We start from the raw sequence: 25658 nt of genomic DNA on the forward strand, positions 1-25658 counted from the left end.
ATGAATGGTTCCGTATACAGACCATATATGGAACTAAAAAAACAGCCCGTATACGGTACGCAAAAAAAGTTCATGTGAACGAGCGCTAATGTCACTGTTCCTCAATGTAGAGCAGAAATATTTTCTTCCTATTATATAATATCCATATTAGACAGAAATATATACAGGCTTATATCAATCAGTGTTCCCAATGTGTATTTTTTTTCCATTAACCTCCCAAATAGGGACAATGAAAAAGAACTGCAGACAATTATATATCATGTAACATAATTATAAAATATACATTTCCATTTTGCAATTTCCAAATATGAGCAAGGACAGTCAGGCGATTGACTGAAGAAAATGAGTTTAGGTCCACAAACTAGTCTATGCCTAACTACAATTACCCAAGTTGTAACTTGTAACCATTTTAATCCAATATAAATGTACGTCATGCTTTTGAGGTAAAACACTGTGTGGTGTCTCTAGGATAAACCAGATAATATGAAAAAGTGGCTGAATGTGACATTGACTGGAAGAAGTCTTGTAAGGGCATGTGCAGCCACCGGGTCCGCAGGGGCAACACTTGAGGCTACGGTGGGCCAATGGAGGTGGTAGTTCAATTACTCACGGTTAGGAAAGCCTCCCTGGGCTGGCGTACAGTGATGAGGAAGACAGCACTAAATCCTCCGGGGTACTCTCTATTGCAGGGAACACCAGGCAGATGGACGTTGAGGTGCCCTTGATGGTAGTGGGTATGTTTAGGGGGCTTTGGTGGCTGGGCCCCTGTGTTCGTGATGCCAGCACCGTAAGGTGCAAATGTTGAGAGTAGTAGAAAGGATGAGGAGTCAGTTGTAGTAGAATAGTAGAAAACAGTTGAACATTTACTGAATCAATAGTCTCAGGACAGTAGTTACAGTTCATGTGTGTGTGTGTGTGTATATATATATCAAAGATAATAATCCATATGTTACTTTAGCTGAAATTCATTAATACATGTCTGGCAATTGTCAGTTGAGGAGTTCTCTTAATACTTTGGCTTTAACAGGCAGAATTACAATTCTTGCTGAAGTAGTTTTGCACTAAGTCCACTTTCTAACACTCAGGTACTGAATATAATTATTTCCTATTTACCTTGAGCCATCCAATAAGGGCGTTCTCCCTCGTGACAGGCAAACTCTCTGTTACATTATTTGATGCAGGATGCTCTCCTGAAATATTCAGGTTCACTATGTTCCCAGAAGGCATTTAGTGAAAAAGGACAATTCTGCACACTAATTATCCAGTTGTGTCCAGGTACCTTTAAGTTTCTCCTGGTCACTGGTTCTTGTGAAGTCCCTTGGCTAGACTCAGCTCTAATCTTCACTAGACTTGCTTTATATCCATACTTAGACTTACTGTCTTGTGCTGGGCTGCTGTGACTCCTTGGTCTGTCACCTCCAGGCTTGATCAGGGCCCAGTGGAAAATAAGGCAGCTACATTGTGGAACTTGCCTGTTCTTCTTCTCCATACACTTCTTCCTCCTCTCCTGCTACACTCTGAACTAACTGAATTCACTTCCTGTTCTAACACACCCCAAGCTATATATATTATGTGGCGCCAGCACCACCTAGGGGCGAATAGATGTAATGACAATGCCAACCTGATATTAGGAAATACAATGTGTTAAATATGACAGCAGCAATTTAAAGTGCCCACATATAGCACATGAGTGGGACACTGCACATGTTCACATCTGCATTGGAGGCTCGTTTGTGGCCTTAATCACCAATTCCATCAAAAATTGAAACAAACAGTTCTGCATGAAGGACTTTTTTTCTGTTAAAAAAAGCAAACCCCTGAATGGAGCAGAACAATGGCAATAACTAGAGGTGAAGTGAACGTGGCCTTAGATTCATTGGTAATGTGTCATCATATGACTATAGACTGTCAAATGTCATTATATTTTATGAGGTTGGTTTATAATTAAGAAAATTAAGTTGTGGAAATAAACACAAAATGTAAGAATAATAATATTGTGAATATCTGTTTCTTATTCTGTAACAATATAATAGGGACTATATGTATGAAATTACTTTATCCTGCGGAAGAACATTCTGAAAAATACTTCAGGATTTTGCATATCATATGTTGTCTTCAAATTGGGGCAACATATAAAAGCCAAATGCAACATTCTAGTTATTTTAAACACTACAATATATGTATTTTGCATATTATTACTGTTATACCGGCAGTCATTGCCATCCACCAACTCACTCCTCCTGGTGGGTGCAGCCACTGGAATGCAGTCTCCTGCTCCATGGTCCTGGCGTTTCAGTCTGGTCAGTGACTTCCTGCTCATTTTAACTAGGCATCTCCATTCCACTGCTCATCCACTCCATGCAGGCTACAGCCTACTCCTTTCTGGTATGCCTTCTTCTGCCCGTAGAGTACATGCACATGCTTTTTTCGGCTTCTAAAGGTCCAGTGTGCAACAACCTTATCAGTCCCAACCTATGGCTCATCTCCCTAGGGTATTTGGGGCACCTTCCCCTGTAGGGAGGGGCCTAAGCAATAGTTCTTTAGGGTCCTGCAAATGTGTGCTGTTATCTTGTTTGACTGCCCATATCTTGTTTGACTGCCCATATACTGACCTCTGAGTTGATTGTATATGATTTTGAAAGACACACCCCTGTTTAAATATGGTCTAATAGCTTACATTGCATATCGGATCAAAAACCAAGCCACGAGGAGGAAAGAACTGCCTGTAGAGCTCAGAGACAGGATTTTATGGAGGCACAGATCTTATGAAGGGTACAAAAATATTCTGTTGCACTGAAAGCTCCCAAGAGCACAGTGGCCTCCATAATTCCTAAATTCTTAAAATTCCTAATTCTTAAATGGAAGAAGTTGGAACAACCAAGACTCTTTCTAAAGCTGGCTGTCCCACCAAACTAAGTAATCTGGGGAGAAGGGCCTTTGTAAGAGAGGTCAATGGTCACTCTGGCTGAGCTCCAAAGATTCTGTGTGGTCCTGTGTGCAGATGTGAGAAACTTCCAGAAGGTCAAACATCACTTCAGCACTCCACCAATCTGAACTTTGTGGTGGAGTGACCAGGAAGAAGCCTCTCTTCAATAAAAAAAACACATGAAAGCCTGCCTGGAGTTTACAAAAAAGAACCTAAAGGACTCTCAAACTTTGAGAAACAAGATTCTCTGGTCTGATCAAACAAAGAGAACCTTTTGGCCCTTAATTCTAAGGCCCCTTTCACATGGGCGAGTGTTCCGCGCGGGTGCAATGCGTGAGGTGAACGCATTGCACCCGCACTGAATCCGGACCCATTCATTTCTATGGGGCTGTGCACATGAGCGGTGATTTTCACGCATTACTTGTGCGTTGCGTGAAAATCGCAGCATGCTCTATATTGTGCGTTTTTCCTGTCAACGCAGGCCCCAAAGAAGTAAATGGGGCTGCATGAAAATCACAAGCATCAGCAAGCAAGTGCGGATGCGGTGCTATTTTCACGCATGGTTGCTAGGTGGCGATCGGGATGGGGACCCGATCTTTATTATTTTCCCTTATAACATTATTATAAGGGAAAATATTAGCAGTCTTATTACAGAATGCTAAGTAAATTGGAGATGGAGGGGTTCAAAAAATAAAAATTTAAAATTAAACTCACCTCATCCACTTGTTCGCGCAGCCCGGCTTGTCTTCTTTCTTCTTCTATGAGGACCTGAGAAAAAAGGACCTTTGGTGACGTCACTGCGCTCTTCCATCACATGATCCATCACCACTCGCGTGGAAAAATCGCGCATTTTCCCGCAACGCACTCGCATCCTATCCGGCCCTCACACGCGACGCCCGTGTGAAAGAGGCCTAAGTGTCATGTCTGGGGGGAAACCAGGCACTGCTCATCACCTGCTCCGAAACCATCCCTACAGTGAAGCCCAATGGTGGTGACATCATGCAATGACTGGGAAAGGGAGACTGCACCAGATTTTCTTGAAACCTGACCAAAGTATGGAGATATCAATACCAGACTTGAATAACATGGAGCCATGACACTGTTATTGTGCATATGGTCTGAGCAGCAGCTTTTTGTTTTGTTTAGGTTAGGACTATATGACTTTAGGAAACTAGTTCTTAGATTCTGTTATATTGATAAATTGCCATTTTGCACTTTATAGGTTTAATATGTGTTAACTTTTCACCTTCATGAGCAGTAATATTTGAAACCTCTTGATGCCAGTCTGTTCCGCTGGACTTTATTATCTTTACTAATCTTATTTTTCTCTGTTTTACAGGTAAGTGGTATAAACGTCATCTAACCTATCAGATTCTGAACTGGCCTTGGTATCTGTCTCAGCATCAAGTGCGGCTGGCTGTTAAAGCAGCATTTCAGCTGTGGGGTAATGTCTCTTCTCTGACCTTCTCAGAAGCAGGAGGAGATTCTGCAGATATTCGCCTGGCATTCTTTGATGGAGAGCACAATGATGGTGCCAGACATGCATTTGATGGACCAGGTACTATGTCATTCCTTCTTGTAAGCTTTGGCTATAAAATATATTGCTGTAGTATAATGTTTTGAAGCCTTGGATACCTACTAATGATAAAAAAGTTTGTCTGCTTACCTATACTCCATAGTTATATTGAGTCATTGTCATCTTATGGACCAAATTCAGGGCCGTCTTTACCAAGGGGCAAAAGGGGCAAAAGGGGCAGCTGCCCCGGGCCCAGTTGCTCCTGGGGGGCCCAAGGCAGCTGCCTCTTGAGCCCTGCTAGCCACTGCCCCGGGTGTCAGGCTGTCGGCTACACAGGGGGTGCTGCCATGCCATGCCTGCTGGCACTGAATACTGTGTGGGCCTGTATACTGTGGGGGGGGGGGGGGGCTGTATAGTGTGGGGGGTCTGTATACTGTGTGGGGGCTGTATACTGTGTGGGGGCTGTATACTGTGTGGGGGGCTGTATACTGTGGGGGGGCCTGTATACTGTGGGGGGGCCTGTATACTGTGGGGGGGGGGGCTGTATAGTGTGGGGGCTGTATACTGTGGGGGGCTGTATACTGTGGGTGGTGTATAGTGTGGAGTGCTATACTGCATACTGTGTGGTGCTGTATACTATAGGGTGCTATACTGCATACTGTGGGGTGCTGGGGTGCACTGTAACACTAGGGTGAGCCGAGCCCTGGTCTCCTTCCTGCAGAGCGGTGCCCACTTCCAGCCTGAGCCCAGCTGCCCAGAGCACTGATCCTGAGCCGCTGGAGTCTTCAGAACTGGAAGTATTTACAGTCATTCACTGTACTCTACCAGATGTGTGGATTTTTTGTGTGTGTGTTGTGGTGGAGGGTGTGATTGCCTGCTACGGTGTGGGAAGGCGGGATCCAGGGGGCCCAAGTAAATTTTTGCCCAGGGTCCAATCAATATTAAAGACGGCCCTGACCAAATTGTAATAAAATATATTTTATAGGGTTATGAATATATAGTGCTTGTTAAGGTTACTTATCGTTCAGTTCAATAACTGGTTTTATGTCTTTGTAATAGGTGGCGCTTTGGCACATGCCTTCTTTCCAAGACGAGGAGAAGCTCACTTTGACAATGCTGAGCATTGGTCATTGAATGGAAAGGGCAGGAATCTATTTGTTGTCTTGGCACATGAAATTGGGCACACACTTGGACTCCAACACTCACCCTTCCAAAATGCCCTTATGTCTCCATACTACAAGAAGCTAGGCAAAGAATATGTGCTGAACTTCCATGATATTTTGGCTATCCAAACACTCTATGGTACATCCTCATTGTTTATCCGTTGGGAACAGGTTGCCTTTTACACATGATTTCCCATTTTAGCAATGAATACTTGACTTATACGCAGCTTTCTGACCAATTAGAAGATGAACCTACATCCTATGAGCATTCATCCTAACAGAGTTTCATTATTTGTCAGCAGCACACCTGTTTAGTAAGGGCCCATTCACACGACTGTATGCAGGGCCGTTAATAACGCGGGACAAAAGGGGTAGCTGCCCTGGGCCCAAGGCAGCTGCCTCTTGAGCCCCGCTGGCCACTGGTGACATGGGGGGTGGCGGCAGGGCACAGGGAGATGAGCGCTTCCATTGTGGAAGCGCTCATCTCCATAGTCATCTGTATCGCCGTCCTCAGGACAGCGATACAAATAGAAGTGCTGCAGCGGGGCAGGGGGAGGGAGAAGCATCTCCCTTACCAGTTCCTCTGATAGGCTGCAGGCCTGCATCGCATCGCTGCCAGCTTGATGGAGGTAAGTATAAGTGTTTTTATTTTATTTTATATGGCACTACTTAATACTGGCACATGATTGGGGGTATCTATGGGGGCACTTGTTACTGGCACATAATTGTGGGCATCCATGGGGCACTTGTTACTGGCACATGATTGGGGGGCATCTATGGGGGCACTTGTTATTGGCACATAATTGGGGGGTATCTATGGGGGCACCTGTTACTAGCACATGATTGGGGGTATCTATGGGGGCACCTGTTACTAGCACATGATTGGGGGTATCTATGGGGGCACCTGTTACTGGCACATGATTGGGGGCATCTATTGGTGTACTTGTTACTGGCACATGATTGGGGGGCATCTATGGGGGCACTTGTTACTGGCACATGATTGGGGGGCATATATGGGGGCACTTGTTACTGGCACATTATTGGGGGGCATCTATGGGGAACATCTTACTGCCACATTATTGGGGGGCACAGTGGGGGCATCTATGGGGGCACTTCTTACTGGCACATTATTGGGTGGCACTATGGGGGTCCTTATTGGCACATTATTGGGGGCACTATGGGGCATCTACCGAGGCCACAAAGAAGGGGTATTTTATATGGGGGAAGGGGGGAGAGGAACACTATGGGGGCTTCTACTGAGGCCACAAAGAAGAGGTATTTTATTTTGGGGGCTCTGTATAGGGGTATTTTAAACTAGGGACATTATGGTGGGTACTATGGGGAAGGGGAGAGAGGAGTACTATGGGCTCATCTATGGGGGCACTAAGAAGGGGTATTTTATACAAATTATGGGGGACACTGAGGGCATCTACTGGGACACTATATATGGAGCATTTTATACTGGTACATTATGGGGGGCACTAGGAAGAAGTGGGGGGAGGAGCACTATGGGGCATTTACTGGGGCACTATATAGGGGTATTTTTTGCACTGGCACATTATAAGGAGAATTATTACTATGGGGGGGCATTATTATGGGCTTTATTACTACTGGGGGTCTATGGGGAACATGATTACTAGTATGGGCACTATGGGAGCATTATTACTTCTGGGGCACAGTGGGGACATGTTGGGGGCACTGTAGGAGCACTATTACTACCATGTGTTCTCTAGCAGAGAATGATTCCTATTGGTGGAACTTTTGGGAGCACTATTACTGTGGGGGCACCTTGGCACAGTATCAGCTTACCACAATTATTTTTGGTAGACCTTATGCTTACACTATTAGTGTCAGGGGCACTATTTGCTGGGCGCAGTTATTTTAGGGCACTGTGTGCCAATAATTATTGAAGGGCACTATCAGCATGGTACTACTATTATCATGGGGTTTATCTGTTTCTGCAGTATAGTATTGGGGAGCACAGTGGCACAGTATTGTGTGTGGTAGGATGATTTGTCCAGAAGATGGGAGGATGATGGAAAAGTAGTAAACTAAGATTTTGTTTGTCAAACTGCAGAGACGAGAAATGGCTGAAAATTTTTGGTCTGGTCTGAAAGTAGAAGATGAGGAAAGAGAACATCAAAGAGACGTCACTGGATGTGGAAGGTATGTGGCGCTGTATTACCCTGTATGTAAGGGTGGATGGAGGGGTTAGTACTACAGTACTATCTGCACATTGTAAAAAAAAAAGTTATCTGAAAAATACTATATATTTGTGTCAGAAGTTGTGCTTTTTTAATAAATATATTAAGGGACACTATAGTCACCAGAACCACAACAGCTAAACGTAGTAGTTCTGGTGTCTATAGCATGTCTCTGCAAGCTTTTTACTGTAGACACTGCCTTTTCAGAAAACAAGGAACACCTCTAGTGGTCACTCATCATTATTAAAGTTTACTACTCTACGAGGTGTGTGGATTGATTTTGTGTGTGTGTGTCTTGGTGGAGGGCGTGATTGCATGCTAGGGTGTAGAAAGGCGGGATCCAGGGGGCCCAATCAATATTAAAGACGGCCCTAACTGTATGGTTGCTGTGCCCGTGTTGCAGACTGCAAATAGTGGTCCACAAAACATGGGCACTGGCCATGTGAACTCCACATTGCGGATGTGGACCCATTGGCTTGAATGGGTCCACGAGCCACAAGATAGGCAAAAGACAGGACATGTCCTATCATTTGCGGTGCGGAGGCATGGATCGGAAGCCCATAGAAACACTTGGAAGCCCTTCCGTGGGATTTCGGGTTCTTGTGGATCGCAGACCCATTCAAGACAATCTCAATGCAGCACGGAGTTCACACGGCCAATACCCATGTTTTGCGGTCTGCAACACAGACACAGCAGCCATACGGTCATATAAATGGGCCCTTAGTGTGATATACTGCTGACAAATCATGATTTATCTAGTTTTTGGATCACCCAACATATGAGTTTTCTGCCCGTTTGTCAGTGGCGCATTTACATGGGCCATTTATCGGAAATTTCTATTTGTCTAAGTGTTCTTTCCAGATCATTGGCCCAATCTGACCATGTAAATGGGGCTTAAACAAACATGGATGTTAACAGTGCGATCAGTGGGGATAACGGTGTACGACTGTGCCGACAGTATAAAGTGATAGATATACAGCTGAGTTTTTTGTCATCTATGGTTGGGATCAGAGACAGAGGATTATATTTTTGTATAATTATTGGAGCAATAACATATTACAATGTGTATACTATATCATAAAGTTAGAGCCTACAATAACCCAAAAACAGTACCTCACTCCCCAACCTACTGCAACTTGTACAAAAAAAGAGCAAGGATTTTTTCAAGGTAAAAAATCTCATTTTATTCAATATAAATCACATAATCATTACAGGTATTGCTCAAATGGGACAGGACATGGAGACTGAGCCACAAAGGGCTATACAATGTGGAGAATCACAATGGGGGATAATGTGACCATACCCAGCAGAGAACAACAATTTACCAGAGGCCGTGAGCAAAAGTGTAGTTGCGGGTGCAAATGCTTATCCCCTAATATAAAACAACTACTGACTATTGCTCTGAACCTCTGTCCGAGGATGCTGTGAGGTGTCAATGGACGGTGCAGTACTACTAATAAAGATGGCATATAACAATAGCCCCTTGTGGCTCAGTCTCCATGTCCTGTCCCATTTGAGCATTACCTGTAATGATCATGTGATTTATATTGAATAAAATGAGATTTTTTACCTTGAAAAAATCCTTGCTCTTTTTTTTGTAGAAGTTACTATATCATAAAGTGTCAACATTGTCCATATATAAAATGGAAATTTTAATTTTGACAAAAAATGTAAATGTTAGAAACAGAAAAGGGGAACTGTGAATGAAACTAGTGTCTCTCTCTCTTGAGTAGGGTGCTTAATCTCTAATTAATGATCATCTCTCTGCACCCGGAATGAAAGAACTCATTGTCTTACCATCTAGGCTTTATCCTGGACAGTAGCTGTGTTTTTTTTGTTTGTTTTTTATACATAACTTTTATAGTTTGGGTGGTTGTTTTAGAGCAGACTTATCTATTTTTCTTTGCCATTCCTATTATTCAAGCATCAACAGTGTTCAGATGCACTCCAACTAATGACAAGACCTGTAGTTGCATCAATAACTATTAAAGGGCATTTGTCAGCAGTATCAACCCTATTAAACCATCCACAATGCCTGGTAGGGCTGACCCTGCTGATTAAAAATATAGCTTTCTTTGCTAGATCCATTGCTGCATTTAAGAGAAATACATGTTTCTTAAAAATATGCAAATGAGGGCTTAAGTGCACCGAGCACATGGCCATAGCCACTCGCTGTACCTTAGCTCAGTGTCCCATGGACAATCCCCCTCCACCTGGAGTGCCAGGGAAGCAGAGCAAAGGAGCTAGCAACTTAAATCCTAGTTTGCATATTCTTAAAATTATTATTTTTTTCCTAAATGCAGCAGCGGATTAGGGGGTGAAAGGTATGGTTTAAATCAGCAAGGTCAGCCCTACCAGGCATTATGGCTGGTTTAAAGGGGTTCTCCGGGCTTTTACTATTAATGACCTATCCTCAGGATAGCGATAGAAGAAAGTTGCAGAGCAGCACCAATAACCTCTCGACCAAACCGGAATGCACCAGCCACAATAGGACCACAGATCCACAGTAGTCCCAAGAACAGTAGAAAATAGCAAACAGGGATCACAGCATGTCCGGTGTGACTATTTATTGGGAGCCAAGAGTGCACACACAAAGAGATACGACGTTTCGGCTACGCAGTAGCCTTTATCAAGCATCATAGTCACACCGGACATGCTGTGATCCCTGTTTGCTATCTACTACTATCCTCAGACTAGGTTATCAATATCAGATCGGCGAGGGTCTGACACCCGGCACCCCACCGATCAGCTGTATGAAGGTAAAGTGTGCGCAGTGTATGTTTTCTCTCTTCCTGCTGCTATGTCTATGGTGAGAACGGAGATAACACTGCGGATAGGTCGTCAATATTAAAAGCCCGGAGAACCCCTTTAATAGAGTTGATCCTGCTGAGAGGTGCCCTTCAAGAACATTATTATTAGTTAGTTATGTTTTCATATTGTGTTTGAGGAAATTTTAGTTTGTGAATAAAAGGGGTTGTCCCAGGATATCCACAGTATAGGTGTAAGTCTGACTGTTGGGACCCCTGACGGTCATTTTGGGATCATCTGCCTCACATAAAGCACTCCTCTATTTCCAGCATTCCCATGGAGCTGAACAAATTGGCAGTGCACAAACGTGACCACCGCTCCATTCAAATGGAGGAACACAGGGCCACGGTTCTCATGATCAGCGGGTATCCCAGCAGTCGGACCCCTGCCAATCAGACACTTCTCTCCTCCTGTCCTGTCGATAGGAGAAAAGTGTTTATTGTGGGATAGTAATCGTGTGAAAATACGCAAAGATTCATTATTTTATAAAAAATACTTAATATGGCTTTTATGGCAGCACGTGTGGACCATATGACTCCTTAGCATGGAGCTTTGCGACCTCTTTGGACAGCTGTGTATTGGAGGCATAGAGAGGTACAGTAGAGGTCTCATGCACCTCCCCAATGCTGTGATAATATGAGCATGTGAAGGAGCTCTTACGTATTCTTAGCAGATAAAGATACATTTCATTACTAACAGGTACGCATAGAGCCATGTAATCTCCATGAAGCAGTAGCCAAAATTCACAAAATGGGACCGAGTGCTGATACGTATAAAATATTCACTGTTATAGCGACCTAGGTCTAAGATAAGAATTTGTAGTAAGCTTTATGGACTGGGTTTTCATGGCTAACCAGCCATGGAATAGCCTGTTGTCAGAATGCTCAATGCCAGTTGTCAGTGGCATAAAGCACACTTTCCTAGGACACTGGAACTTTGGCGATAGTCTGTTGAATGAATATGGGTTTGTGGGATGTCAGGAGAATACTTCCAGACCTGTAGGTTGAGGAGGGAAATCAGGCTGGGCTGGTTTTTATGGTCTGGGCTGCATCCCTTAGTTATGTAAAGGACATCACTTGTGCTTTATGTAAATCCTAGATCCCTCGCTCCATATCAGTGAGCATGGTTATGGAATTAGATGTGCAATATGGAAATAAAGATGTGCTATTGCCAGGTCCACAAACTAGATGCCTATTTTGATGTTGGTCTGATTCAACCTGTTTTCTTTTTTTAAATCAGGGGCTCCCTCTAGTGGCAAACTTGTGCAGCGGCCTGGAAAGGATTTTTTCATGTTTGAAGACTGGAGTGCAGAAAACAGTGAACTGTCCAGAACTAAAAGAAAAGGCTATTATTGTCAATCCATGTTTGACGCCATTACATGGGGTAAGCACCGAAAAGTACAAACGTCATTGGATTTATTAATTGATGTATAAAAACAGCTTCATGGGTGGAAGTAAAAAAATAAATAAAATGTATTTCATTTACAAACCCTAAATTGTTGCCGCAGCAAAAAAAAAAAAGCGAAATTAAAAATGCACATTTACCTTGCAGCTCCCATACCGTTTTCACCTAAGGCAGGGATGCCCAACCTGCGGCCCTCCAGCTGTTCCAAAACCAACTCCCAGCATGCTCGGACAGCCTACAGGTATCAGCCTACAGCAGGGCATGGTGGGAGTTGTAGTTTTACAACAGCTGGAGGGCCGCAGGTTGAGCATGCCTGACCTAAGACACCTAAAAATCTGCCTGCGTATAAGACACTGTATCTCCTGGCTATATTGCTGCATGACTAGATTTCATTCATTGGTCTGACTTTTTTTTGCAATTTTAATTTAAAAAAATACAACATTTTCTCCAGTAAACTTAGAAGTGCAATTTTTTAGTGTTTTTTTTTTTTTTGCCCAGTCCCACATCATATTCAATATTATATTATTATGCTATAGTATCCTATGTTATTATTATTTTTTTAATTTGCAGACTGATTTTTGAGTCTATTACTTTCGGTTTTTGATTGAACACGGTTATATTTATTCTGTGTATATTTATTTATAAATAATATATATTTTTTAGACATAGTTATTACATAATTCTATATGATCTAGGGCTGTTAAGGGGTTGTGTAATAACATTGTTATGATGTTCTGAATAGTATAAAATAGAGCTGCAGGTTTTGCATTTCTATGTAAATATAGATTATCCTACTTCATAATTATGCTCATATATATTTTCTGCACAGATTTGAAGCAAACATTGTACATCTTCAAAGGTCGTAATTATTGGATGATGTCTCCAAATGGGAATGTCTCTGAGCCACAGTTTACACAACAAAGGTGGAAAAAGTTGCCCGCATTTATTGAAGCTGCAGCGGTGTCAGGATCAGATGGAAAATTCTACTTCTTCAAAGGTTTGGAAAACATTATCTGACCACCAGAAAATAGTGGTGGACTTATTTAATGAATTAATAATACCTTACATGTACCTCAAAGTTCATAATAACTTTATTTAAACCTGTTCTAAATGTTCTGAAAATAATTTTTCTAATAATTAGTATTTTTTTTTTTCTTCTAGAAGTTCAGGTACTAATTGCGCTTTAGAATCCATACTCCCTTACACTGCTGCTAGGAAAACAAAACAAAAAAATTAAAGTGTATTAAAAAAATTATTTCAGTACATTTAGAATAGGTTTAAATAAAGTTATTATGAATATTTAGCTACTCTTTAAGGATACTTTCACCTCTGCGAGGATCTCGAAACCGGAATTAAACCGATCCCTGCCATTTAATGCATCTGGATGCATCCCTTTCAGCCGGATCCGGTTGTATTAAATCAAACCGGATCCGGTATGAAAATCATTGAAACTCAATGTGCACTAGATCCGTTTGTTCGCCAACCAAAAAAATGGATCTGGCACAATTGACTTATATTGATTTTCATGCCGGATCCAGGTTGTTCCGTTTTGCACACCGAACACAAAACCACAGCTTGCGGCAGTTTTGTGTCCGGCATCAAAGCGCAACAAAACGAAACGGATGCATGCATATGCATTCTGATCAGTTTTGTCCCTATTGACAATGAATGGGGACTAAACTGAACGGTTTCATTTCGGTATTGAGATCCTCTGCTGGATGTCAAAACCAGAATTGAAAACACAGATGTGAAAGTATCCTATATTTGGCACATCTTCAGGCAGTCCATGCACCATAAAATCATATCTTCGTCAGCTATGAGCGGGCATACATTTGAACTATAATTCAGACCAACTTCTTCCTTAGATAATAAATTTGTCAGGCAGTTGGAAGCAAAGTTCCCTTCTGCTAAGGTTAGTTTCACAGACACCCCCGTCTGTTCTATGCCAGAACGGCCTGCTGGAGTTCTCCAGATCCGGTATTGCTGGATACTGCCACCTGCCCGCCGGACCCCATTGACTATAATAAGAATTTAACAAATATGATGGGAATCGCAAAAAAAAAAAAAACGCTGCACGTAACAATTTTTGTCAAGCCATTTCCCCAAATTCTATGCTGGAACAGCCTGCCGGAGAGTAAGGCCTAGTTCACACGAATGTATGGCTTTTATAGTTTTTTGCGGTCTGTTTTTCGGGGATCCATTGTTCAGTTTTTGAGTTCTGTTGTGTTTCCGTTTAGTTTTTCTGTTCCGTTTTTCAGTATGGCATATACAGTATACAGTAATTACATAGAAAAAATTGGGCTGGGCATAACATTTTCAATAGATGGTTCCGCAAAAATGGAACGGATACAGAAGACATGCGGATGCATTTCCGTATGTGTTCCTTTTTTTTTTTGCGGACCCATTGACTTGAATGGAGCCACGAGACGTGATTTGCGGCCAATAATAGGACATGTTCTATCTTTCAACGGAACGGAAAAGCGGAAATACGGAAACTGAATGCTTACGGAACACATTCCGTTTTTAATGCGGAACCATTGAAATGAATGGTTCCGTATACGGACCGTATACGGAACACAAAAAAGGTCCGTACACTCGCAAAAAAAACCTATCGTGTGAACTAGGCCTAAAGATAGAGATGTAAAGAATAGCCTAAGCACCACCTGCTGAGAGTAGAGTAAAATTTTTGCACAAAATGTTGCAACTTTTGTAGACCAGAAATTCCAACCTTTTTGCCTACCTTGACAGTTTTAAAATTGTATTTTGGTGCATTTTGCCCCATTTCTGCTGCCTTGTAAATTAATACATTATAGGATATTATTGATAAATCTCACTCGCCTCATCGCATTAGCTGCTACATAATACCGTCTGGCCTTAATTAAGGACCTTCGTCTCCTTTAATAGAACAAGAGCGTACATAAACATAGAGATAAAATCACTCATGCAAACACTACTCAGAATTTATGCACACAAGGCACCGGCCACACAGAGACCTAAGGGTGCTCACACTAGTAAGCAAAACATTAAGGTGTCATGGGAACCAATTCTAATTGCCAACTCTGGGAAAAGGAGGCCTTTGTTGTGGTCACCAGGAATTAATAACCAGGATCTATTGCCTCTAGCATCAATTAGCTCTGTTCTCGACATGTTTTCTGGACTGCTAAATAGACATATTGCAGATTATTAGTACAAGGATTACATGACAATTTATATAATACTTTAATAGGGTAGACATTTGTCAAACAGTTTCCTTCTCCATATGTCTGACCCTGTCTTCAGCATTTTAAATCAGTAGTTGACAGATAGTTCTATAACTTTATAAAGTTACGTGTTTCTATTATTTGTCTTGTTTTCCAGGTGGTAGATATTGGAGATACCAAGGTTCCAGGCTAGAGGTTGGCTTTCCTCGTAAATGCAGCGATCATGGACTCCCACGCCATCCGGACACAGCTCTATATTTTCAGCCACTCGGACATTTGGTTGTTTTCAAAAGGGACAAGTACTATGTTCTTAATGAGAAATCACTGACAGTGGAGCCATATTACCCACGAAGTCTTCAAGACTGGAAAGGTGTTCCTCACAATACTAATGCAGCACTGACCCATCCAAATGGCTCAATCTATTTTTTCAGAGGTGAAAACTACTGGATATTTGACCAAGGCAGCCTGAAAGTCACTGCTTCTGGGAAGTGGATGCAAGACCTATCTTGGTTTGGCTGCCAAAATTCTTGATGCATAATAATTTGTAATTGACTCTAAAAGATAAACACTACTGTATTAAATGGGGACTAGGAGATCGTTTCTAATTGATCATCCAGATAAAACGCACAATAAAGTAATGATGACAAATCATTTCTGAAAGTGTCTCTACTCATTAATTTATGCTTACGTTGCTGCTGATATTTCCTACTTAAAGGGGTTATCCCATGACAAATGTAAAAAATCAGACATCATATAGTGCACAACATTCTCTTTCTAACAAAGCTAGAACCAGCCCTGAACCTCACATGGATCCAGAGATCTCCCCATTCATTGTTCTGCTAGATTTATATCAAGCTGACAGCTCAAGGGGAGGGTCTTTTCTGCTGCAGCTCAGGGGGCGTGTCTCAGCTCTCCCTATCACAGCTCAGGAGGCAGTTGAAGGTTGAAACTGAGCATGTGCGGCCATCTCTGTGAGGTTAAAGAAATAAGAAAAAAACGAAATGGTGGCGCTCTACAGATACATTCTATTGAATAACTCGGTGGCTATGCTACATTTTTAATTACATGCAATTACAAAAGTATTCAGATGGAGGTGCTGGTTTGAAAACGGTAGAATATTTTTCATGGGACAACCCCCTTTAAAAAGAAAGTCAAATTTTTCTACATCTAACACTCCTTCTGCAGTCACCCTTAACAAAGGCCAGTATGTATAAAAAAAACGAAAAACAAGCTTGTGTAGTTTTCACGTACAATGGTATTGAGGGTATACTGAGAATGGTGTGAATGAGGAAAAAGATCCAGTGAAAGGTATCGTGTGGACATAAACAACTTATCGAGGAGAATGTCAAGAATCCAGTGTCGGACTGGGGTTCCTAGGAACCACCAGAGAAAATTATTCTTGAGGCCGTGACCCTATATCATCAATAAAATCTAACAGATCTTGAATAAAAGAAATAGACCATAGTGGCAAATGATTGTGCCAAATTAAGTTTTCTCTCCTGGACCTTTGGGACACACTGTGGCATTAGAGCCTGCAGACTGTAGGATCCTCTGGTACTCTGGTGGGCAAACCTGACCCTGCAAGAATTGGGTGCACAGTCAAGCAAATTGCATCCCATTACAATGCTGGTGCTCCAATTAACCTGTCTGAATGCACAACTCATGGTTCCTTAGAATGTATATCCTCTAAATAGCAGACTACCCGTTGTAGTGCCATTGCTGTCTACGAGAAATTGGAAGGAAATACTCCAGTGGGCAAAAGGGTGCAAAAATTAGACCACTGAACAGTGAAGATGAATCTAGATTTCTCAAGGGTGGACTAGGACCTTAAAGTGGCCCAGGAAGAAAACCTAAAAGTGCCCCAAATGTTGTAGGCGGGTCCAAATTGACAGAAGATTGGGGAACACAAGTAGATGGGGTCAATACAAGTTGGCAGGGTCAGTAATACAATAGTGCAGCAAAGAATGCCATGCCACAAAACCAAACACCACAATGCAGCACAAAATACCTCCCAGAAGCTGACCCTATGTGGCGGCCATCAATAGTTGCCATGTTCTGTCTTCCTACAATTGTCTCTAATATAGATATGGAGCAGGGGCTTAGGAGGCTTAGGTGTGCTCAATGACATAAAGCCAACCCTACCTTCAGTATGCTGCCTGGACTTCCTCTAATAATGACTTCTATACTGTTGCCAGTAGTATGTAACTGGACAGTGGCAGTGAGGAGGGCTTGGGTGGCTCTATGGGCATCGGTCCACCAGAAAATTTCCCTTTTTCTTTTTTAATGAAACTGTGGCAAGTTGGCATGATTTATTATGGTTATATTCTCCCCTAGAATAATTTCTTTTTTTGGAGAATATGCTTAAAAGGGTTCTGCACTTTCATTTAACTGATTATCTATTCTCTGGATAGATCATCAGCTTCTGATCGTCCGGGGTCCGACACCCGGGACCCCCGCCGATCAGCTGTTTGAGAAGGCAGCGGCGCTCCAGCAGCGCCGCGCCCTTCTCACTGTTCATCGCCGGGCCGCCGGCCCACTGACGTCACGACTAGTATCAACTAGCCTGAGCGCGGCTAAGCCCTGTTCACTTGAATGGAGTTTAGCCGCGCCCCCGCTAGTTGATACTAGTCGTGACGTCAGTGGGCCGGCGGCCCGGCGGTAAACAGTGAGAAGGCCGCGGCGCTGCTGGAGCGCCGCTGCCTTCTCAGACAGCTGATCGGCGGGGGTCCCGGGTGTCGGACCCCGGCCGATCAGAAGCTGATGATCTATCCAGAGGATAGATCATCAGTTAAATGAAAGTGCGGAACCCCTTTAACCACAGAGTACCCATAATATAGAACCGTACTGATTCATGTCAATGCAACTTTACTATAAATGAATATAGGTATGAATGGATGACACATAAGGAAAGGAAATCTAATATTGTACCATGGATTATGAATCATGAAAAGCTATAAACACACACTTGTCAATCTGTGAACACTTAGAGCACATATTTGCTTTTGACTGGTTGGTATGTTCAAACTGTTACTTAATCAGTTTCCGCAAACAGAGGTCTGAACTGATGGAGAAGGCCAAGCAATGTCAAGTAACTTGTATGTAGAAATAACTGTTTGTTGACTGCAAGACAGAGATTTAATTGACAATGAAGAGGCAAGTATAGGCTTCCCTTCCTTTGAACCATAGTAGTCTGTTAGGCCAAGATATGAACCCTGCCTTAGTAAATGTTTTACCAATATGTTTAGTGAGCATTATGCTGTCAGCTCCTCTTTTGTGGCATTTTCATAGGCTAACACCTCATCAATCAGCGCTACAATATACAATCTAAAGACTATCATATGAGTGACTAAACTATGGTGTCGAAAATGCCATAGCTTAAGTTCATTCATACTTCTAAACCACCTTATTATGAAGAACCAGTCTACATTTAACAATACTACCGTATATACACAACAAGTCTTAAATATTAGGGAAAACACAAACACTTAGTGTGGGGTCTTAGAATGTGTCCAGTAAGTAGATAAGGTACACCTTACACAAGCAAATGTTAATCAATTACAAATCACTCCTGGCTAAAGGACACTTCTATCACAAAGGAGTATTTTTTTTAAATGCAATATTCAAAGAAAATGTTTTTTTTACTTTAGCAGTCAGCACAGAGAGATAAAACATATCTCTTTTTTTAATATATAGAAAAGTAACCCATTGTTAGCTGACTACTAAAGATGTTTTCTTTAAGTATAATGCTAGTTTAGTACAATTGGGATGACAGTATGGCAGCTCTATTATTCTTTTGATGAGAGATGCCCACAGAAGAGCATTACATTTACCAGTCCCTCATCCTACTTCTCTGTTTGCCATTCTAAAAGATCAAACAAAGGACTCGTTCATCGGGTAATCGGCGGCACTCCTTTGCACAGGCAGATAATTACTAATGAGCATTCCTATGAACGGTTGTTAGCAATTATCTGCCCAATGCTGGGCCACTGTAAAGCAAATGATGCTCTAATTAAGTCCTCATCCCACTTCCCTACTTGCCATTCTCAAAGTCCAAACAAAAGAGAAAGTTAAAAAAGCCAGGAATACTTCCACCCGCAAATTATCCACTTATTTTTTGCAAAAAAATAAAAAATAAATTTCAATTTTTCTTTACTATAAGACACACCTAGGACATAGAGGCGGAAAATAAGATTATATTTTTTTTTTATCAGACACCTATCAAGACCTCAAGCTCCATCAGACACCAGATCAGACCCCCACTCCTCCTCAGACCTCAGATCATTCCCTCAAGTTCCATCAGACTTCAGATCAGTCCCCCAAGCTCCATCAGACCTCAGATCAGACCCCCACCAGTCCCCCAAGCTCCATCAGACCCCCAAGCTCCATTAGACCTCAGATCAGACCCCCATCTCTATCAGACCTCAGATCAGACCCCCATCAGACCTCTGTATCGGACCCCTATTCCTTGTCAGACTTCAGATTGGACCCCATCAGACCTCAGATCAGACCCCATTCATCCTCAGAATAGACCCCAAGCTCCATCAAACAAAAAAAACTTCCCTTTCCTGCTACGGACTGTGAGAACACTCACCGTTCCCTGGTCTTCTGCAGAGGTAGACCGGAGAGCGGTGAGTGTAGTTTGTGCAGTGCTTCACTCACCGCTCCACGCGCCTCCTGCATACCGATGACCGCTTCATTGACCGCAGTCATTAGCATTCTTACTAAAAGATGTACTGCCGTTCCTCCCCCCTACGATTTTGAGGAGGGAAATATGCGTCTTATAGTCCGAAAACATTTTGATGTACTGAAGGAAGATGAGATGTTATCAATAATTTTTGAGACATGATCTCTGCTACTGTCACCCACAGGTAAAAGGAAGAAAGATAATCAGTGTTTTATATACAACATTCCAGAAACAGAACGTTCTTTGTTCTCTTACGCAAGTGAAGCCATTTGACTAGTAGTGTGTTATAGCAACTAATGTTAGTAAGACATATCTAGCCTACTCCTGGAATAGGATGGGCACAAAGTTGTCAGATACAGTAAGATTGCAAAATGCCCATGCTTCCTTTCTATGTGCCAATATCCATTTTACGGCTCGCCTGTATCATTTTGGCTCCCAACTCGTTGAAGACACTGCACAGCAAACAATTATATGTGGTTAAAAGGGTGTGGTAAAAATTTGGCTGTCAGTTTACAAAAATTCCTGTCATTCTTGTCACAGTAGTCAGCGTTTTAATAAAGCTAGGCCAGATGATTAAAGGGAATGTCTCATGTATTTAAGGCTACATTCACACGACCACGCCATGTTTTGCGGTCTGCAAATTGTGGATCCGAAAAACACGGATGACGCCCGCGTGTGAACCACAATTTGCAGAATGGGACGACCATTATAGAAATGCCTATTCTTGTCCGCAAAATGGACAAGAATAGGACAGGTCCTATTTTTTTGCGGGGCCACGGAACAGAGCAACAGATGTGGACAGCACACAGAGTGCTGTCCATATCTTTTGCGGCCCCATTGAAGTGGATGGGTCCGCATCCGAACAGCAAAAAATGCAGCTCGGATGCGGCCCAAAGCAAAGGTCGTGTGAATGTAGCCATGTAGAAGAGACATAATGTGTTTCTGGGTTTACTTCGTTTTCTTGTTTTTATTCTTTTTAAATGTTGTGACTATGTATTCTTTATTAAAAATGTAGCATTATCTCTATAGTCTATATATGTGCTATGTCTGTGTGTATACACAAGGCAGCTGCAATTAATAATAGCGCCAATAGCCATGAGGGTGCTGCTACACGTCCAGGTTTTCTGATGCCTTCTTTGCAGACAAAATCAGGAGTGGATTATACAATGACAGAAGGTATAAAGGGCAGATACAACTGACTCCACTCCTGGTTTTGGTTTCAAAAACGTATAAAAAAACAAACAAAAAAAAACTGAATGGCAGTGATGGAGTACAGTCTCATTCTCTAGAGACCCCTTTGCACTGCTCCGGACGGAAGCGTTCCTTCCTGACAATCGCCTGCTCGTCAGTGGAGGAGACACTTATATGCAGTGATTTCCTCCATAGTATGGGGAGAAGTGACCGGTAGACCCTGTATAGAATCATTGTTTGCCGGCAGCAGAGTGATGTTTAGACAGTACCATCCGCTGCCCGCAAACAATGATTTAGGTGCCTACACAAAGATCTTATTACATGATCATCGGCTGCACCTCTTCACCAGCAGATCATCGCTAATGAGCATTCCTATATACACTTGTTAGCGATTATCTGCCCGATGCTTTATCTAGACTACCAGCAGGACAATAAAGCTATTATTATTTTGCCCACCCTCTAAGTATTATGAGCTCCTCTTACACTGTCCCAGGTAACACTGACAAGCTTAAAGGGAACCTGTTACCACATAATGCAGCGCAGTCTGCAGGCAGCATGTTATAGAGCAGAAGGAGCTGAGCAGATTAATAGTTTTTTGGGAAAAAGATTCAATAAAACTAAATTAGACATTTACATCTCTGCTCTTTCTGGGATCAAGACCCATTTGACTGCATATTATCAGTAATTGATAGCATTCCCTGTGAGAGATATTTGTCAGTCACTGATAAGACGGCCCCGTGTACAACTGATCTCAAAGATTTAAAAGGATACTTCCGTTAGAAAGGGGTTCGTTTCGTAAACTTTTTATTTTTATTTTGTCCTTTTATAGCATTCAGCACAGAGAGATAATACCCCTTTAAGATAAGTAATCCATTATTATTATCACTGCTGCTGTGAGCGGAAGATGCTATCTGTTAGTATAATAGTAGATTGTAGAATTGGCACAACAGTATTGTTCTCTTGATAGGCCTAGATAAAGATGGCCACAGATGAACCTGGCACTTATCAGTGTAACGTGTGCTGTTCTAATTGAGCCACATATTCCCTTCCCTCTCTGGTCAGAGTGAATGGTCTGACTGAGAAAGTAAAGCAAGGCTGTTTGCTGTGATAAAGCCCCAAAGGTAGAAGCTAAAGAGTCAGGACAGGAAGTAGATTAAATGGACAGAGTTAAAAAATTAAATATAGAAAACCATCAATCTGTTTTAAAAAAATGACATTGAATATTCACATATAAGATGTTAATATGTGCAATTTTTTTTTTTATAGATGGCAGTGTCCCTTTAAGGCCGCATACACATGATGCGTGGGAACGCACATAAGATCTGCATGGATTTATGTGTGTTTCTGCACCAAATCCACACTAAAGTCCACAATTTCTAATTGCAGATTTGGGTGCGGATTAGATGTGGTTTCGCCGCAGATCTCACCCTTCATTGGAAAAAAGTGAAATCCGCAGCTAAAACTGCAAACATAATTGACATGCTGCGGATTTGGAAATCCATACGGCGGGTCAATTTCCTCACAGACTAAATCCGCAAAGTGCACCGTACACTTTGCTGGTACTGTACTAAAAGTACTTTCACACTAGCGTTTTTGCTGGATCCGGCAGGACTGGGCTGGATCCGGCAGCAAAAACGCTTCCGTTACTGATAATACCACCATCTGCATCCGTTATGAACGGATCCTGTTGTATTATTTTTAACATACCCAAGACGGATCCGTCATGAACTCCATTGAAAGTCAATGGGGGACGGATCCGTTTTCTATTGTGGCAGATTGTGGCAGAGAAAACGGATCCAACAACATGTTGCGGTTTGCTCTCCGGTCTGGGAACCCAACTAAATGGAATGGAATGCAATGCATTTTGGAGCATTCCGTTCTGTTCAGTTTTGTCTTCGTTGACAGTGCATGGGGACAAAACTGAAGTGTTTTTTTCCGGTATTGAGCCCCTATGACGGATCTCAATACCGGAAGACGAAAACTCTAGTGTAAAAGTAGCCTAGTTTTTTACGCACAAGAATCCTCATGGAAAAAACCCTTGTATTCCGCAACCTGTGCAGGTGGCCAAAATGTATAAATGACAAGTTTTATTGGATCTTTTTCCATAAATCTATACATCAATCTTCACATGCTAACATGCTGCCTGCAGACTGCACTGCAAAGTAATCTTTTTTTTTTTTTTTTTTTACTTTAAAGTGATAGTTGGCATGGGGCAAATTTATAATTAACCTGAACCACCCCTCTTAAAGAGAACCAGTCCCCACACTAGTGTTTTCATTTTCCGGTATTGAGATCCGTGGGGACTGGTTCTCTTTAAGAGGGGTGGTTCAGGTTAATTATACATTTGCCCCATGCCAACTAACACTTTAAAGTAAAAAAAAAAAAAGATTACTTTCTCCCCTTTTATCTTCCTCTGCCCTATGCACTGCCACTCCTTCTCTCTCTGTATATAAGGCTGCATCGGTGACTGTCCTTAGTGATCTTGTGCCATATAAGGGATTATTCACACGGGCGTAGTGCTCCCGTGGCCGTATTGTGGCCCGCATATGGCGGGTCTGCAATACATGGGGCACCGGCCATGTGCATTCCGCATCACGGATGCAAACCCATTCACTTTAATGGGTCCGCACATCCGGAGATGCGGTGCGGAACGGAACGGAAGCACTGAATGGAACCCCACGGAAGCACTACGGAGTGCTTCCGCGGGGTTCCGTTCTGTGCTTCGGTTGCGCAAAAAAATTGAACTTATTCTATCTTTTAACAGAACGGATGGATCGCGGACCCCATTCAAGTGAATGGGTCCACGATCTGCATGCGGCTTTTTTGCAGTCTGCAGCACGGGCAGCACACGGTCGTGTGAATGAGCCCTAACACTGAGGGCAGTGATTGGCTGCAGTGGTCACATGCCATATACAGTACTTGCATGTCACTGCTGCAGCCTTGTATGCAAACAGAAGGAGGAGAAGCAGGTGGGTATATAATCATTTTTAATGTTAAAGAATTAGTTGGCATAGGCCCGATTTATAATTAATGTGGACAGCCCTTTTAAAAAATTGTAACCAGAGGATATACTAGGGTTATTTAGCATACCAAGGCTTTTAACCCCTTTTTGACCAGCCTGTTTTGCACCTTAGTGGCCAAGCAATTTATTTATTTATTGTTGTATTCCAAGAACTTTTTTACATTTTTCCATCGATATAGTCAGGGCTTGTTTTTTGTGGGACAAATTGTAGTTTTAATGCACGATTTTGGGGTACATATACCTCATTGAGTAACTTTTATTAACGCTTTCTGGAGAGAAATAGGAAAAAGACAGCAATGCTATAATTGTCTTTTTAAATAATATGATAACTTTACTCCAGGGGGTGAACAGGCCATAGATCCCACAGGGAAATTTCCCAGTGGGCCGAGGCTCAGGAGGCCAGCTTGAGTCCTTCTCATGGCCGCCTGCCAGGTACATAACGATCTGATGCTGTCATCATTGATTAATACAGGGTGGGCCATTTATATGGATACACCTTAATGTACTAGAAGCATCAGGTACTTATGCACTAGGCCAGCAGCCACAGGTGCCATCCTGTTTTCAACCATATTGTCATCCTCAGGACGGTGACATAGTTGAATACTGCAGCGGGTATTTTGTTCTGTACCTTGGTATTTGGTTCTGCTGGGGCAGTATTTTGTGCTGCACTAAGGTATTGCTGGCCCTGCCCACTTCTGTTGCTTCTGCCTGCTTGTATTGCTCCCCCTACACTTGTTGCTGGGTTTATCTAAAAATTACAGATGATTGCTGAGGGTCCCAGGAGTAGTACATCTTGTTATCATCTGCTTATTTTTAGGAGCCCCTTCTAAATGAAAGAAACATCCAAAGTGGGCATTCCCTTTAACAATGCCATCTCTATACAGCAGTCCCTGAAATTTCAAAGAACTCAGAATGCAGTATTTTCAACATACAATGATCTTACAACAACATACAAGGGACTGTGTAACTTAATGCTTCACTCAATACATGCCTCAGACAGTCCGAATCTGTGGCATGGACACTTTACTGATAAAACCCCTATATTACTGCAATGCGTGCACTGATTGACTGGCCAATAGCACCCCCTACAGTACAGCATGGTATGGAATGTTCTGCGTATTGTAAACTGAGAGACTATTGTACTGTGGAGTGCTCAGTGGAGATAGAGGAATAATGGACAAACCAAAAGGGTTAGTTAATTGTAGACTTATACAAAGAACAGATGACTACTGAGAAAGTCTTTGAAAAAATCTGCGCATTAACTGAAGAATATTAATCAGTTATAAAAATACTCAATAATGTATTGTTCTGATCAGTTAGTAGCAAGTAAAGGAGCCCAATGCTTTTTGACTAATTCTGAGATGTCATTGGGAGATGCAATTATTCTTCAGTAGAAACTAAAAATACGTAAATATTGTATAAGATGACATTGCACTACGTAACTGTGGTTACATGCTTTACCTGCAAAATAACTCAGCAATTAACATTGATTATTGAAGAGTCGTTGTACTTTCACATAATTTAATTTAATAGAGAATGG

The 25658-nt window shown here is 42.2% G+C and overlaps 1 protein-coding gene across 1 annotated transcript in view; it reads left to right on the forward strand.

Annotated features, from left to right (window-relative positions):
* The window catches only part of MMP28 (matrix metallopeptidase 28), a 75078-nt gene extending 59212 nt beyond the window's left edge, over positions 1-15866 (forward strand). The window contains exons 4-8 of the mRNA XM_044288149.1: positions 4266-4484; positions 5502-5744; positions 11857-12000; positions 12851-13018; positions 15379-15866. Of these exons, the coding sequence (XP_044144084.1) occupies positions 4266-4484; positions 5502-5744; positions 11857-12000; positions 12851-13018; positions 15379-15752 (1148 nt within the window). The 3' untranslated portion in view covers positions 15753-15866. The remainder of the gene's footprint in view (positions 1-4265; positions 4485-5501; positions 5745-11856; positions 12001-12850; positions 13019-15378) is intronic.
* Positions 15867-25658: the final 9792 nt, after the last annotated feature.

Source organism: Bufo gargarizans, chromosome 3 (assembly GCF_014858855.1).
Source record: "Bufo gargarizans isolate SCDJY-AF-19 chromosome 3, ASM1485885v1, whole genome shotgun sequence".
Classification (NCBI taxonomy): Eukaryota; Metazoa; Chordata; class Amphibia; order Anura; family Bufonidae; genus Bufo; species Bufo gargarizans.